The 17,879-nt window shown below is 44.9% G+C and overlaps 1 protein-coding gene across 1 annotated transcript in view; it reads right to left on the bottom strand.

Annotated features, from left to right (window-relative positions):
- The window catches only part of RCOR1 (REST corepressor 1), a 130,527-nt gene that overhangs the window by 51,494 nt on the left and 61,154 nt on the right, over positions 1-17,879 (bottom strand). The window contains exon 3 of the mRNA XM_050954193.1: positions 11,267-11,350. Within this exon, the coding sequence (XP_050810150.1) occupies positions 11,267-11,350 (84 nt within the window). The remainder of the gene's footprint in view (positions 1-11,266; positions 11,351-17,879) is intronic.

The raw sequence follows: 17,879 nt of genomic DNA, 5'->3' as shown, positions 1-17,879 counted from the left end.
GTCTCATACTGCAGAATACCCTGGTCATCGTCTCCCCCTCAAAAAAAACACAAAACAAAATAAAAGCACTGGTATCAGTCTGGGGCCTGGTACCAAATGATTGAGCTCCTGCAGTGGCAGTACTGGGGTATGACAAATCCAAGAGACTAACGCCCAATACACCCATCTTGTGAGACCAGGGACCCAAGGAGATCCAAGGCTTCGAGAAAAGAGGGAGGAGTTGCTTCTTCAGCCACCAAAAAATAATAATAATAAAAAAAATACACACCACTAGTCCTGGGTACACACAGCACATGTGCAACCTGAAGTGCCAAGGGACAAATCACTCAAAGACAGACACTCAAAGCCAGTACCCACTATCTACTGCAAGCTCCAGGCAGCTACTCAGTGCCAGTCAACACCAAAAGGCACATCAGGGCATTCTCACAGTGAAAGCGTAACCAAGTTGTGAGATTCAAACTTAGGCACATGGTTCAAAATCCCTCCCATGCTGTCTAATTTATCCCAGTCTCCATCCTCCGCAGGATTTTCACAAAAAAGTTTAGACAAGAGCTTTCCAAAGACCAGTATTTCAGGTCCCGTCATACCAGGAACACTAGCTAATAAAGGCATCATACAAAAGAGTCAGGCTACATAAATAGTTCCTGGAACAATTCCATTATTCCAGAGCATGGTGCGTGTGTGTGTGTCATGGGGTGGGGTGGGGGGAGAGTGGGAATGTCATGGTGTGGGTGTGCACGTATGCATGTGCATGGGGGGGGCAGGGGATGGGACAGGTTACTGCCTGTGGGGAGCATGTAGGAGTGGACTTGCCATAAGGTTAAATTACAGTTTATTATTATTGTTGCTGATAATAAAGCCTGTCACTAGAGTGTGGAACCATGCTGACCCTTTATAACTGGTACAAAAGCAGGAGAAATGGACAATTTGTCTCCTAGCTACCTCCTTGAAGAATGTCACTTAGGCAAAAAGGAAGTATCACTATTCACTGCTTTGGCTGAAAAAGGGGAAGACAAGTCAGAATCATGCCGAGGAGCTGCCTATAGCTGTGACTGCTGGAAGACAGAGCTTAAAGTGAGAGCAACACACCACAGGCTTTGTGAGGACAGAAAGTCTCCAGATGGAATTTGGCTGATTCCAGCTTCGCAGAAGTCAGAGTAGGAGAACCTAGTATATCAAAGTGGGAAGTGGTCTATTCAAGGGAGCATTTGCTCCTTTTGCAGCCTGCCCCCTCACTCCCCAGCCCAAACTAGGGGAAATGACATGTTGTGGACAATGGTTCTCAGCACCTACTGAACTTGTGTTACCATTTGTAACTGCCAGAGCTGATGGGACAAAATTTCCAGCACTGTTTGATAAAGCATGATATGGACTTGATGGAATTTGGATATTAGAGGGAACCAAATCTCGACCACAGATTCCATAATGCTGCTGAAGACAGTTTTGCTCCTTATGCATTCACAGGTAAACAATTTTCAGAACTGGTTTAGGCAGGGCCCCTTTGATCACGTTTGAGGCAGTCCCACAGAGCGATGCCATTAGTACTCCCGATTGCAAGGGCAAAGAATCAAGTGAGCATTGGGAGGCTTCGTTTAAAGTAAGGAGAGGATTAGATAATGCATCTATTGTGCATGTAGAGTGAGTTGATTAGAGAAGGAATCTTTGATAAAGTTTTAACAAGGGGACAGATAGATATGAGGAAGAGCATGGCATAAATGCCTTGATTAGCTAAGGATAAATGGAATTTCCTGGTGAACCAGCATGAAACTGCTACCGGGCCACACCATGCAGAACTGGAGCATAAGCGTAAAAATATTACACTAATATTTGCCGAGGTGGGAGGCGTTAGAAGTATTGTATGAACTGGATCAGAGGGACAGCATCAAGCTGATTTTCCCAATGCAGATAGGCCTGAGAGGAGATGTTACTAGCACTTCATATATCCACCTCTGCATTTGATTCCAGCCTAATCTTGGGTGGTAAATCTGAGCCCTGAGAACATTTTGTAGAGAGATTGGAAAGCTAGTTACAGTAAAAGGGTAGCCTGCCTATCCAGAGCTCAGATGACACCTATGCTTTACTAGCTGGCAAACCAAATGGATTAGTGTCATATCTTCAGGAGACTTGGATTAAAAAATATGCATAAGGATGAAGTAAATACTAAAAGCCAAGTTACAATACCATGTTTAATTCACTCTTCGGTGCGTTACATCTCCATCTAGTGGCAGGTCCCAGAGGCTCTTAAGACTCTACAACTGCTAACACCAAGAGTTAATCCATTAGGTCAAGCGGTAGTAGCTCATTTTTAGCACAGGAGGTTCGATCCCCAATAAGGACACATTTTTCCTGATGATTACAATGAACCACCACCACAAGACAAATAATTTCCGTATTAAAACCCAGCATGATGCAGCTGCAGTTTGGCCTGATTCTTGCTATAGCAGTCCTACAACTTATACTACAGATCTGGCCAGCTGGAACTACTCAAATGCATTTCAGGTTATGCCTAATGGCCACACTAGTTCCCCAGTATTATTACTGTACTATCATATAACTGGTATTCAAATATACATTACACCATCCAAAAGGTCTTTCCCCTAGAAAAGCTTCCCTCTATTGTGAACACTAGTTCAACTGCCCTAGTGATAGCAGTAATGGGAGCACAACTATACAAAGGCTTCAAAGTGCCACTTGGCATTTTAACTAAGTCATCTGAACCTGCTTGTGATGGGGTGATTAACCCACCTTGGCTACGAAAGGGTTAATGCAGATGGGGAATGGGGCTAATTAACTGACAGGCCACAGGTGAGAGGCATCAAGTGGCTAAGCAAACTCTGACTCCAGGAGGGAGCCCAGCTGGGGAGGAATGAGCTGGGATGGATGTATAAAGACAGAAAATTGGAAACAGAATGGGTGGCTGGGGAATAGGATACAGTAATTCCTTAGGGGAAGAAAGGTGTTTCTGGGGCTACAGAGACAAGTAGCCTGCAGTTGCTCCCTGGAAGCAGGGAGTTGTGAGGCTGGCTACCTGGGGGGAAGAGTGCCAGATAGTAAGGAAAGAGCTCAGGGAAAGGCAGTAAGGTCTAGAAAGGAACAGCCCTTGGCTGCTGCGTGGAGGGTCCCTGAGCAGGAACCTAGAGTAGAAGGCAGGCCCGGGTTCTGCTGCCAGCCACAGAGGATGTGGCACCAGGGGGCAGCGAGTGGGAAGACTGCCTAAGATTGCTGAAGCCTTATCTCGGAAGGGGGACATGTGTATAGTGACTTGGCTGGAGGGCTGAGTCACGAAGAGGCGGCAGCAGCAGCTTGTGAAATGTGAGAGGAGCAGCATGTTGAGAGAGTGAGGCGGAGAGATGGCAACTGCAGGAAGGGGCACCTACCTTGCAAAGCTAATCCCCAGAACAGGCAGGACGAGGCACCATCTAGCAGTGAGTGGAGCACCCCATGACCAAGGCCGGCTTTAGGATGCGTGGGGCCCAATTCGAAAGAGCTGCTGCCAAAATACTGCCAAAGACAGCAGCAGCAATTGAGCTGCCGCCGAAGATAGCGGCAGCAATTCAGCGGAAGCTCAATCAGTTGCCGCTGTTTCCAGTGGCACTTCGGCGGAGGGTCCTTCCTCAGCAGCAGTTGTCTTCCAGGGCCTTACCTTATGGGGCCCCTCTTCTGGACACTGCGGGGGCCTCTGAGGCGTGGGGCCCGTTCACGGGAATCAGCCTAAAATCAGCCCTGCTTGTGACACTGTTCAGAGCAGGTCTCCATGATATGGCAGTAAGAGTGCTGGTGCCTTGGCTAAGCTAGCACTTCTATGGACTGGCTGTGAAGAGAAGTGTTTCTGAAAACAAGACTCACGTGGGAGAGGACAGAGCAGGCAAAACTAGGAAATACACTTCTCTAGCCAGGATGGCGGTGCTTGGTGCATCCTCCCCCCCTGCCATTACTTGTAAACCAACTGTTGTTTAGAACTAGCAGCGTGTGACCATGAATGTTGAATCAGACCCCTCAAATGTTGGATCCACAGCACAGCATATACATCCCATTGCAACGCTTGTACTCCAGGGATGAAGCACATGGTAGCAGAATAGAACCAACTACATGAAGCTGACTGCCTCCTCCCTACACTCGACACAGGATCCAGTGATAGAAGCTCTTCCAGGACAGCATGGAAATCTGAAGATACCTTGGACATCCTCCCGCCTGTCCCCCCCGATCACACATACACACATCCTGAATCTTTCAAATACAGTACAAGCTGATTACATGGGAGTTGACTTGGTCAATAAAAACACCAAAGAGAGTGCTCTCACTCAACTACTTTCCTGGTTGCAGTTTGAATCATTTCTGAACCAGATGCATCAGTGAAAGGGTTAAATTCAAATCCTAACTGAAATGTGTGTTTGGGCTCCAGAGATATCAACCTGCAGTAATAATGAACGAGCTGGTCTGAGATTTCACCTGGCATTGCAACAGCCAGCAAGCACCACATGGTGGCTAACGAACAAAAGGAAACTCCTTCTTAGGCTCTGTGTAAGCAGCCCAGACTCTTATTTGGAACATCTTAACCTTTGAAACGGAGAGGCTGCACTTCTGCTGTTTACAGTATTGTCTCCCCTACCTCCCACAATATGATCATTTGTAAACATACAAACTTACCCCAGGTTAAAGACAGAAGCCAGGTCCATTAGCAGTTCCCCTTTATCCTGCAGGCCTGTCTTTTGGGCATTTACATCACTGCTGCAATTGCCACTGTCAATAAGCGGCAGCTACTGTGATAACATTTCTACAATTAAACTCCTAGTGAACGTTAAGTTAAACCTCGTTTATCTTGGGTTTGGATTCATGAAGTTGTATTTTCTAGCACCAGCTACTACATTTGTGCCCAAGCTTTATGCCTACCAGGTTCTCTGTGTACTATTAAATTTGGATTAGGGATAAACACAAGCCCATTCTGCCTTTCCATTAATCTTTTTTTGCTGTCATTGCAAGGAGCCAACAGGCTGGTGTTAGTAGGGGGACAGGAAGGGAGAGAACAAACAGCATAAGTACAGTTAAGCTACCTTCACTTTACTAACACCCCTCGCGTGCCCCCCCCCCAAAAAAAAAACAAAAAAACCCACCACAGATCGGCTTTGGGCAAAAAAAAAAGTTACAGATCCAGAAATCTAGCACAAGAGTCTCCTGGAAGTCTTTGCTCCATCATGCAGATCTCTCACAGGGGGAAAAAGAGCAAAAAACACAAAAAAATTAATCTCTCAGGCCATCTCTTTCCCTCCTGAGGCAGCCATAAAAAGGCACAAATCTAATGTTTTTAAAAAGCCTTCTCAGATAATCTTTGAAGTATTAATTCCACCAATTTAAATGAACACTGTCAACTTGAAGCCTTCTAATTACAAAAGCGAAGTACTGAGTCAGAAGTGCCACCTACCCCAGAGATTCCCCGCCTTTGTGTGTTTTATAATCACTTTTCTATGCTGTACTGCAGACACCCCCACCATCCCCAAAGGAAAATGGGAGCTGACCATGGCCTGATCTTGCTAAGAGAGCCACGTCTCTACAGAATCTTGTTGATTTCAGTGTATGGCTTTGCAAGGACATAAGTGTACATCCATGAGGTTGGATGCTTTTATATAGCCAAGCCACAATCTTGCAGAGAAAAACAGTGAAACCAACTATACACAGGGCTGTCAAATGCACTCAGTACCCTGAAAAAAGGACAGGTATTTTCTCCTCCTCTAATCTTTGTCATGCATTTTAGGTTAAAAAATTTCAGATTAAGGCAATTTTAAACTGATGGTGCATCAAATTCTAAGCTACCCTGCCATGTCCCCTTAACATTAAGAGAAGCATGATCATACCTATATGTTCTTTGCAATGCTTAGCCCTTCAAAATGGTTAAATATATGGACCTTGGCCATTTAAAGGTGACCTACATGGTGACAGTTCAGGCTTTACTCGAAGGCTAGAGGATGCCAGGAGGATTTTCTCAACAAAGTGCTAGTTTCTCTGAAATAGGATACAGTCCTTTTGTTCTGTGTCTGTACAGCACCTAGCACAATGGTTCATGATACATCATCATAATAATAATAGTTAATCTTTCCAGGCTGTCCTCACCCTCTGTTTGCTGGAGGTCCTCAGCTACCTCTCCCAAAAGTCTGAACAGTAAGGTCAGAAAAGCCGTAAACCAAATTACAGCTCTTCCCCATCCAACTGCATGGCCAGAGGAAGCCACTTCTTAGCATCAGTCTCTAACTATTGCTAATGGAGTCTGTAATGAGCTAGCAGCATGTTAGCTCTAAACACTATGATCAGTCCGCACATGGTTAATACTTAGTAACAACAGCAACCAAACATTTCCCTCCCCATCAGAGGCCTAGGCTGGCACATAGCTGTCTTCCCAGGGCCAATTCACCACACTTGTTTTGCATTGTCGACAGGACCGCAAAATAGTGCTTATGTAACTAGTTTGGCCAGCCCAACCTCCTCACAGCCTTCTGCGCATTACGATACCCTAGTGCGCATGGCTCCAAGTACTGCTGGTTCTCCTCTGCAGGCACATCTGACAGGCACTCTATGCCCCCAACGAAACAGCATCCAGGTTTTCCCAGTATTTACCAAAGCAAATGCACTTAGGCAGAGAAGGTGGTGCAGGCGCATGTCAATAGTTACCCCGGGGGGTGTGTAAAAGAAAAAAGCTGCTGTGTGGATGCAGCTGAGCCACATTTGTGTAACCAGGTCAAATGCCACCACGATTATAAGAATGCTGTTGTGCTGGTAATGCTCATGGGGCCCTGAGCTGTGCATTTCTTTCCATTTTAGTTAACCCAGAGACTACAGCTTCATGGGATCCACTATTCGCATTCTCAAGAGCTCTTGACAAGAACAGCCAAACAAGGGAAGGTGGAGAAGTTCTTCTATATTTTAACAGTTTAAAAAAAAAAATGAACAAAAACTCCCACAGATTTGTATGGGAATGAAGAAGGTAGAATGGACTTTGGAGACAGTCGTCGTAGATAGTAAAGTAGCAGAAAAGGCAGCTTCTCACTTTGTGGGTCACATTTAAACTACATACCCATGAAGACCATCACCAGGATCATGTCATTACTCCGACTACTTGATATTCAGGCGTCTTCGGAGGCTCCTGGAACAAGCCAACGATGCTTCCTCATTTTCAAACTAGCCTAGTGTTGTTATGGTAAAGCCCAGTGAAGTACCTGGCAATGCTGTTTTACAGTAAAAGCTGTTTTATCCAGCACTATGAGGGAATGGGGGCGTGCCGGTAAGTGAAAAATGCCGGTTAACGAAGAGGGAGGGTGTTTGGGTGTGGGAGGGGGCTCAGGGAAGGGGGTTGAGGCCTGGGGTGCGGGATCCAGTTCACTCACCTCGGGCGGCACCTGTGGAGCCACCTGCTGCACCACCACCTAGGAGCGCCAGGACAGGCCACTGCTTGCGGGGAGCTACCTGAGTAGAGCACCCACCAGATGTGGCACCCCGGTCCCCTCCCGAGCCCCCTCCCGCAATCTGAACCCCTGATGGCCATTTCTTTGCCCAGGAGGAGCAGGGACATGTCGCCACTTCTGGGGAGCCATGCGGTGCCACGTAAGGAGCCTGCTGGCCCCACACCAACCAGACTTTCTTTGAAGATTAGAAATGTTGGTTTATAGAGCTTTCCGATTGGTACAGGGCCTGATAAACTATTTACAGTAAAAGCTGTGTTCACAATGCCAGCCTGGCTTTATGTACTGAGAGACTGCTCTAGGCCAGGGATGTACAAACTCTTCCTGTCGCATGCCCCACACCCCCTTACCGTTAATAGAATCTCTCCTCCTTTACTGCACAGTGGGCTCGGCAGAGGAGCTTGGGCTGAAGGCAGAGCTGGAGACGGGGCTGGGCTGCAATTAGGAGCAGAGCTGGGCTCCAACTGAATGTCACCCCCTCCCTGGCCCCTGTGAGGGCTGGCCTGGGCCCTGCTGCATGCCCCCTAGCAGGGGTGCACCTCACAATTTGGGGACCGCTGCTCTAGGCCATTAAAAAAACCATCATTAAAAAACAAACTTTCACCATTCCCCAACTCAGCTCCCATCTGCCGAACAGATTAGTTCCTTCACTTTACTTAGCTCTTCCTCTGTCTTGCTCAGCCCTGCCTCTCTCCAGTGAGATCTAACCTCCCAGTTCTGCCTCCATTAACAGCTCTCTCGATGCAGGCCAGAGCAGTTTCCTGAAGTTGAAGCGATTCTTTGGAGAAATCTCTTAAAAGGTCTAAGAGTGCGAGAGCAGGGTTTTGTAGCAGGTGTGGATGGGCTACGTAGCACAGAGGAATGGACTGACTGGGCAGAGACGAGCACAGCTATTTTAAGAGACAGTTGGGAGCTGACCTAGGGCAGACTGGAGGGATTTTGTTCTTGCTCTACTCTGCCAGAGAATACAACATTTTATTGTTCAGTCTTTGTTCATGAAACTGCCAGTGGGTACAATCACCTCAGTGACACTCTGTAACAAAGGGTTTTGGGGGGGAGCCAGGAGCACACCTATAACCCCTTATTGACAGCACTCAGTTCAGAGGGTGTGGAGGAGGGTGAAAGGAGCAGCGAAGTTATTGACTCCCACGAACATGATTAACAAGCCAAGGGATGAAAATAACCAATATGCCAGTAAATAGCAGACAGGGCCAAAGCCACTACAAATATCCACCACTTCAATATATTCCTCCAGCACGGGTAAAAACACTGTTCCATCTTCAAGCATACATGGCACAACTATGTTTTAACTCATCTGTGCTAAAGCCTTGGACAAGCAAGTCTATACCACAGTTAAGATACACCATTACACCACAAGATAAGACTACGTCAAGGGACAATGACTGTAACCTGGTCCCCCAACAGTTTCTCTGTAGTTTAGACAAGCCCTTACTCAATTCAAACTACTGAAATCTTCATGAAATCTTTCAGCATCTGCCTCCATTTCAGAGAACTGCTATACTCACTAGGACAAGGATATATGCTAACTGCTGTTTATAGTGCTTACCTTACTCTTCCCATTAAGCCTTGACCCTGAAAGTAAAGAAAAACCTCCAGCAGTAAGACTGTAACAGCAGGTATGGGCTGAGGCCCTGGAGCATGAGCCAAGCTGGTACTGCACAGGTGCTAAAGGAGTGTCTAAGCCATTCTCACAGCCCTGATTTTTCAGCCATAACTCCCCTCCACATCAAATAGCTCTACAACAAAAAGAAATTCTATAAAGACCTGCTGCAGTAAAGTCCTTAGTGGAGAGGGTCTCCCCAGAGTATGGGAGATTGGTACAAGGAACCACGCTCCAACACTGTAAACTCTCTGAAAGGAGGACAGGAGCAGGAAGAATACGGGACCTGTTCAGATTTTGTACTGTTGTAAATCATGGCATGTTGTCCCGGAAGTCAGTTTAGTAAAATTGCTGTATGGTCAGACACAGACAAAGTTCATGCGTATGAAATTTGAAAGGAGAAAGTTCCTAGATGCTCATTGTCCACAACCTTGCATCTTTGGAGAAGAGTCAGTCATTTCCTTCGAGAGTAATTCACATGCATTATATCCAATGGTACCAGTGGCTACAACCTTTCACAGTTGGTAACATACAGCCACCCCCAACTACACTTATGCTCACCACCCCCAGACCAAAAAGAAATCCAATTCCTATAAGCAAGGGGCTAAAAATTGCAAAGCTAATAAATCAACCCCCACATCTGAAGCCAGGTGTTTGCAATCTTTCGCAATTTTGCAGACTACCAAATTTTGGAGGGTGGCCCAGAAAGAAATAGCACATTTGTTTCCATCTGCAAACTCCTCACAAGAGACACACACAAAAGAAGGAAGCACTCTCTCCTCTCCAGAGATTTTATATAATGCACACAAATAGGAATATAAAGTCCACTAACTGGCAGTCTGACCCCACCACTAGGGGAGGAGGAAGAAGTCACACTTATATGGCACTTTTCATCTATAGATTTCAAGCATCATCAACCTTTTACAGATAGGCAGACTGTAAGAGAGAGTCAGTGAACACTCCACTGCAGAAAAGTCACCCAGCAGAACGCAGGCCACCCAGGATATCACTAGTCTGATACTTTATATACTAGATTACCTATACTGCCTCCTTTAGCACTCTTCGGGCTGGTCTACACTGGGGGAGTATTGATCTAAGATACGCAACTTCAGCTACGTGAATAGCGTAGCTGAAGACGAAGTATCTTAGATCGATTTACGACGGGTCCTCACAGCGCGGGATCGACGTCCGCGGCTCCCCGTGTCGACTCCACTACCACCGCTCGCTCCGGAGGAGTTCCGGAGTCGATGGGAGCACATTCAGGGATCAATATATCAGGTCTAGATGAGACACGATATATTGATCCCAAAAAAATAGATCACTACCCACGGCAGGTAGTCTGGATGTACCCTTAGTCTTCAGCAAACCACCACAACTGCCTTGTGAGGAGTATCACCCCTATGAAGCCAGTGAAAACAAAGGTCAAACGATTTGACCAAGACCACAGAAGGAATCAGTATCAGAGCTGGGAGCAGCACCTTTAGTTCCTTGCTCCTGGTCTTGTGCTCAGGTCACAGCATAAAGTTAAATCAAAACAAAATAACCCCCCTCCACTTTATTAAAAGAGTTACCATTTAAATGCTAGCTATGTTAAAGACACTGTAATTCTTCAGGAAGTGAACCGCAAATAGACATTTCTACCTCTAGTTCCGCCATGAGTTAATGGCCTTTGGAAACCTGTTCCCAAGGACACATTCAGTTTACAATTTGCTCTCACATGGAAATCCAAGACACTCTAATTGTTCCCACATTTTAGACTTGAATTCCAGGTATGGGGTTATTGAGGGTTTGGGCTTTTTGTGGGTTTTTTTTTTTTTGGTTTGGCCACGATTTCTTCCCTCCCTCCCTCCCGCCCCCACAAATGCCTCTCCTTCTGGCCTCAGAAACTTTATTTCTGCTGCCTTCTACAGCACATGACTGGAAGATCACAGCAGCTTGCTGATCAAGACCCTCAAAAATTCATACCAATGAAGGAAATCATAAGAGGTCTTTCCTCCTCCCCAATGGATATGGTGGTTCTTGGCAGCTGTTCAGCAAGGAATGAAACCCTGTGTTTGGCACTTTTTTTAATTCCCAAATTCATTTTGAAGCACACTGAGAAAACCACACTGAGTAACCACTCTTTGCTGCAAAAGGCATCTTCACTTTCTTAAAAATAAACCACTTAAACAAAAATAAGCATTCAAAATAGACTTACATTTTGCCTCGGACAGATTCTGATTAGGTGACCAGACCAGCATGCCAAGGTTCTCTCTCTCCTGACAGCGCCTTGCAAGTTTGGCTTAAGAAAAAACAGATATACAGCAAAGTTAAAAACAGACTTCAAGCATCTTATCGCCAGCTAGTACTGAAACAAACTGGGTACAAGAGTGACTTATCGTCCAGCTTTCAGTTAATCTAACAAGGTTAAAAGCCTTCCTCCCTCTCCCCCTTCAGATCAGAGGCCTCTATTTGTCTCTTCTTATAGATCACTCAATACATTGTGACAGAGGAAGTATATTCACCCTCTTTCGTGCAGGAATTAACATTCCTCCATCAACATACTTGATTATTTCTCTTCTGCCTTTTGTTAAATGAAGGGGAGGAGCAAGAACCGGATGCTATAGGTACAAGATCCTGAATGCCATGGTCACTTCCTTGTGTAGTTATGTCAGGACTTCAGGACAGGCACATGGAAGAATGTTCTGGGATTTTTTGCAAATCCCTGTTAATTATCTCAAGACATCCTCCAGTTCCAACTAAGTATTTCTACACCAACATTTCATACACACTGGAGCAGATTCAAATCTCAGTTATATTGTGGTCACTAGGATTAGAATCTGGGCCTTTGTTTGTCCAGTTACTCTAAACAGGGAAATGGCTCTCTTTGTTCATGGGTCTGTTACATCACAATAAAGAGCTGCACAGCATGATGCATTGAAATCTTCAATTCAAAGCCACATGCATGTATGGTTCCTGATCTCTTGCTATGCGAGTTGCTCTTTCTGAAACCAATGCAAGTCTGTGTATAGCAATTTTTTTGACAGTCTGCTGTTCAATTCCTTATACCATTAGCCTGGTACAGTAAAGATATTAGAAGAGATAGTTATCAGAAGTAGACACACCAAAAATGGAGAGAGCAGAACAAAAAGCCTTGCTCTGTTGAGTCAGCATGTGTAGGTAAATCCATTACTAGTACTGGCAGCACCACGTTAAGAGAAAAACTCTCATATTTAGTTATCAGTGGAGTACTGGGTATTATTATTCCTACTGCAAAACATCTATGGAGTGCTAAAGATCTACAGTGTTTCACATACAGAATGACACATACCCTGCCCCGATCTGATTAATAATATTATATAAAACACAACAGGACCAAAGTTCAGAAGAAAAAATTCTTAGGGCACTTCTGCACTGAACTGCATCCTGCATCAGTGTCTCAGAGCCCAGCTCTACAGACTTGGGCTCGCTGTGGGGCTAAAAATAGCAGTGCAGATGTTTCCACTTGAGCTACAGCTCAGGCTCTGAGATGACCCACATCCCTGTCACTGGGTTTCAGAGCCTGGGCAGGAACATCTACATGGCTATTTTTATCCCTGCAGTGCAAGCCCCCACAAGCCTGAGTCTGTAGATCCAGGCTCAGACTCGCTGCTGTGTGTCTTTTTTGCCACGTAGACATACCCTTAGTGATGAGAAGCAGCGAATAGAGACTGTACCCCAGGGTACTACACATGTGAAGTCAGAACAGGATTGACTTTTATAACTCATTTGCAGCAGAGATAGAGAGTTATGGTCTCTTGAAGCTTGGTGCTGGTAAGTACATGTTCTTCAGGCTACATCAAAACATTTGATGGGTGCATGCAGTGAACCTTAATGTTTTGACCACTCAGGCTGCGTTGTTTTTTAACATTGCCTCTCCTTAACTTGGCATTAGACAACAAACCTAAGTTACGTTTTCAGATAACAGTTTAAATCCCAATACCACCATTTTAGAAACTGGCATGTTATTAACCTCTAATTCAAAGCAGAGATACCGATTATTTTTACTCCCAATTGTCTGGATGCTGAAATTTGCATCATCTCTACACCTCAGCACACTAATGCAAGAAAGTTTATTTTCTCTCTGTTCTGCCATGAAGATGCTGAGAAATTAATGACCTTTTTCTCTAGTATTAAGAAAACTGGCAACTGCATCTTTCGAGTCACATTCAAACTCCAAGTATCCAGAAGACTCCGCCTTGGAATACTGTGAGCAGTACACATTTTTGAGACTTTCTACATTAGGCAGAAAGTTGGGGGGAGGGGGCGAAGAGAGAAGCCAACATTCTCTGGAGAAGAATGACAGGGTGGAGACGGGATGTTCTACAGAGACTATAAGAACATCTTAATTTAGAACGACAATAACTGGACTTTGAACAAAACCTGCTATGATCTTGAAACATTCAGGATTAAGCTTCACCCTCTTATCTGTCCCTGACAAATCAAGATTATGGAGTTGTGAGAAAGTAAAATAGGTAACCCCGATGCCATTCACTTGTAGAATACTGCTCCACTGCATTATTCATCTCACTTCTATTCACCCATTGTTCAGCCTACTACAGAAGTATCAGAACAGGGGGGGGAAAAACCCCAAAAAACTATCACTATAAAAGGTTATACCCACACCATTTGTGGATACACAAATAAATGCACAAGAACTAGTGAGAGACTCCAACTAAGATTTACTTTAAGCAGTGACAGTCGACTATACCCCAAAAGATGTATTAGGCTGTATTTTGTCAGTTAGGATTCAGGAGTCAGTTACCTAAATGCCAAAAAGAACTTCGTTAACAGGGTTAAGAGTTGCCCAGTGGTGCCTCGTACCCCTCCAAAATGTGAAGAGTAGCTAAATGTAAAGCCTCTGAAAACCAGGAAATATCTTATTTACTGGTATTCAGAGATTACATTTAGCCACTCTGCACATTATGGAAGGGCACAAAGGCGCTACCTTACCCTACAGCAGCTGTAGCAGCACAATTACAGTATTGCAGCTATGCCATTGTAATACAGACACTTCCTATCAGTGAAAGGGATTTTTCCTTCAATAAAGAAGGTAATCCACCTCTTCAAGAGCTGGTAACTAGGTCAAAGGAACAATTATTCTGTCAACCTACCTGTATCTACAGTGAGGGTAGGCTGACCTAAATACATCACACAGGACATTAAATTTTTCACAGCCCAGATGATGCAGCTGGGTTGACCTATATATTAAGCCTAGACTGGGCCAGCAGTTTTCTGGTCGCAGACCCCTTGGGATCTGTGGACTGTGTGTAACTGGTCCATGAAAGGTTGTCATTACCACAGAACAGTGATTTTCAACCTGTGCTCCATGGATGGGGCTCTGAAGACTAGGTCTAAGATTTCCAAAGGGTTCTGCATCTCCATGTGAAATTTTTTAGGGGTCCACATACGAGAAAAAAAAAGTTGAAAACCACTGGACTAGGCCTAATTCTGAATTAACAACAATTGGGGGCTTTTAAGAGTTTTTTTTTTTTTAAACAAACAAGGAAAAGACTTCCGTACCATACATACACACAAACACACACACACACCCCCATAGCCCAGCTCTCCTCCTTCCTTGCACCTGGCGCCTTGGCAAGGATTACCCCACCCACAGAACACACTGTATGTTAAACCCCTTCCCTGCATCGGTGTCACCCTCTCATCTCCCCGCTCTCTGCCTGTCCAGCACTGCTTGGTTCCCCCCTCCTCCCCACACAGAGGCAGGCATCAGGATGGGGCCCACAGACTAAGGAGCTGGGGAAAGGTGCAAAACAGTGGGGATACTTTTGAAGGGGTAAGACAGACATGGGGTGCATGAATGTGGGTTTTTGAGTGGGATAGATGATGCCTTGTTTGACCCCCTTCTTTCCACAGCCTTCCAATCCCTAATATTCTCTCCAATGTCTCAGATTTCCCCCCATACTGCTCTGAGACTGCTCCAACTCCAATATTACCACCATCATACCCATTGCTCATCTTAGTGGCTGCTCTCATCCCCTTTCCCTGCACATTTAGTAGCCTTGCTAACACATGGGGAAGGTGGGGAGACAGGTTAAGACTGCCCTGCCCCCAACAGAGGTATAAGGGTCCCCCAAGATATTGGTTTACACATGGGGGCGTCCCTGCCCTCTCTAACACTGGGTGTAGCTGCCACCCCATTCCCAAATATAGCCTCGACTAGAGGTTTTCAAATTATGGGGCTCAGCCCCCCAGGGGGGCATGGAGGAACGCGTGGGGCTCAAGCCAGCCTGGGGCAGGGCTTGGGGAAGGAGTGCTGCCTCCAACTGACCTCAGCGGGCCACCCAGTCTGGCTCAATGGCACCACCTGCCACAGTCACACTGAACTCTGCTTCTGGCAGCCTCCATGCCCAGTGCTGGCTCTGCCCCCAGAGACCTTCCCACACGTCCTCCCACACCCTGAAAATCCGAGGGAGGAGGGGCAGGTATTGTGTCTGTGTGTGTGTGTTGGGGGAGGTGCAACCAAAAACTAATTCAAAGGGGGGCTCAGCTAAAAAAATCTGAAAACCTCTGGCCTAGACAAACCTACAAGAAGGTGGGTGCGCAACTGATTAGAAAAGCACACTCAGAAGGCAGTTAGCGATGGTTAGCAATTAAGCTGGAAGGGCACAATGAGAGGGGTCTCACAGGGATCTGCCCAGCCTCTGGTTCTAGTCAATATCTTCATGAATCATTTGGATAACGGTGTAGAGAGTACACTTAAAGTTTGCAGAGGATACCAAGCTGGAAGGGATTGCAAGTGATTTGGAGGACAGAGTTAAAATTCAAAATGATCTTGAGAAACTGGAGAAATAGTCTGAAATAAACAGGATGAAATTCAGTAAGAACAAATGCAAGTACTCTGCTTAGGAACAATCAATTGCACAAATATAAAATGGGAAATGACTGCTTAGGAAAGAGCACTGCAGAACAGGATCTGGGGGTTATAGTGGATCACTAACTAAATAGGATTCAACAATATAATACTGTTAAAAAAACGCAAACATCATTCTGGGGTGTATTAACAGTGTTGCAAGCAAAACATAAGTAATTCTTCTACCCTATTCAGCACTGACAAGGTCTCAAGAGGAGTATTGAGTCCAGTTTCGGGTGCCACGCTTCAGGAAAGATGTGAACAAATTGGAGAAAGTCCAGAGGAAAAGTCTAGAAAGCATGACCTATGAGGCAAGATTGAATAAACTGGGTTTGTTTAGTCTTGAGAAGAGAGAGAGTCTATAACAACCTTTTACATACTTGAAAAGAGAAGGGTGATAAATTGTTCTTCTTAGCCACTGAGCACAGGACAAGAAATAATGGGCTTAAATTGCAGCAAGAGCGATTTAGGTTGGACATTAGGGGAAAAACTTCCGAATTGCCAGGGTAATTAAGCACTGGAACAAATTACCTAGAAAGTTGTGGGATCTCTGTCATTGGAGGCTTTTAAGACCAGGTTAGACAGATACTTGTCAAGAATGGTCTAGATACTCAATAGGTGGCCCACCAAGGCTTCCTGTGTGGCCAATCAACTCCCCTTAAAAAAATGTTTGTAATTATATTCATGAACAGTGATGCATAGCCTATCATTTGCTTATGACTTCCTTAGTAAGTAACTTACTGCTGGATCTTAAGTTCTTACGATAGCACCGGCTACGACTGAGCTAGGACATTGCCTATTTTTTCATCAGTGACAGTAATGGAGCCAAAAATGAACGCCAATGTAAGTGAATGTTGCAAAATCAACAGCAAAAAACCAAGCTTTTCACCCAAGCTGGAGAGTGGATTTTTTTATTACACCACCTGATTTAAACGCAACACTTTTGTGTTTAACGTGCCAAACCACTGTATCCATCTGTAAAGTCATCAGTGCGAAGTGCCACTTTGAATCAAAGCACAGTAACACTCAATATGGCCATTTCCTGGCAGTGTTAAAAGACGTGACAAAATTGAAAATCTGAAGTCTTTGTATCACACTTCAAATGTATCCTCATAGTATCAGTGACTGTGCAGGACAAAGTAACAGCTGCTTCTCTTCAGATACTGTTGGTGCTAGCTAAAAAGAGAAAGCCTTTCCTGGATGCTGAGTTTGTGAACAAGTGCACATCAGAAATACTGGAGGAGCTTTTTGCTGGAGATAAAAACAAAGATGATATTGTGAACCATGTGAAGCAAGTTCTCGTCTGATTCCTTGGCAGCACAGAGATTGGAGGTAGTTTACGATGACTGTTTATCAGCACTGCTGTCCAATCTAAAAAACAAAACAAAACACCACCAAATGCATGTATCTCGCAGTGGATACATCAAGCGATTTAAGCGACACTGCCCGGTTATTACTATTTGTTAGATTTTATGGTGGTGAAATTTTCAAGGAAGAATTTTTATGTTTAATACCATTAGAAACCTGCACCACAGGAGAGATCGTTTTTGAAAAGGTAAATGGATTTTTTGGGGAAAAAATGCTTTATATCTGCAGAAAATAAACTTGCTTGTTACAGAGGTCCCTCCATAATAGGAAAAAAGAGAAGGACTTTACTTCACATTTGGCAGAGTTACACCCTTCATTAAATACATTTCACTGCATCATTCACCAGACTGTCCTGTACAGTAAGTTGTCTGAGGATTTGAAAAAACAATGGGTATTCTGATGAGACTAGTGAACTACATATGCTCAACTTTTAGCTTGCAATAGCAGCTTTTTAAAGCTCTTTACATGTTTCAGCCAAATACAGTGAGTGACCTGTTGCAGCACAATGATGTTCACTGGTTAAGTAGCAGGTCTGTGTGTTAGTGAGGTT

Source organism: Gopherus flavomarginatus, chromosome 5 (assembly GCF_025201925.1).
Source record: "Gopherus flavomarginatus isolate rGopFla2 chromosome 5, rGopFla2.mat.asm, whole genome shotgun sequence".
In the NCBI taxonomy this organism is placed as follows: Eukaryota; Metazoa; Chordata; order Testudines; family Testudinidae; genus Gopherus; species Gopherus flavomarginatus.
Note: the sequence above shows the minus strand (reverse complement) of the source record. Positions and strands in the feature narration are given on the sequence as shown.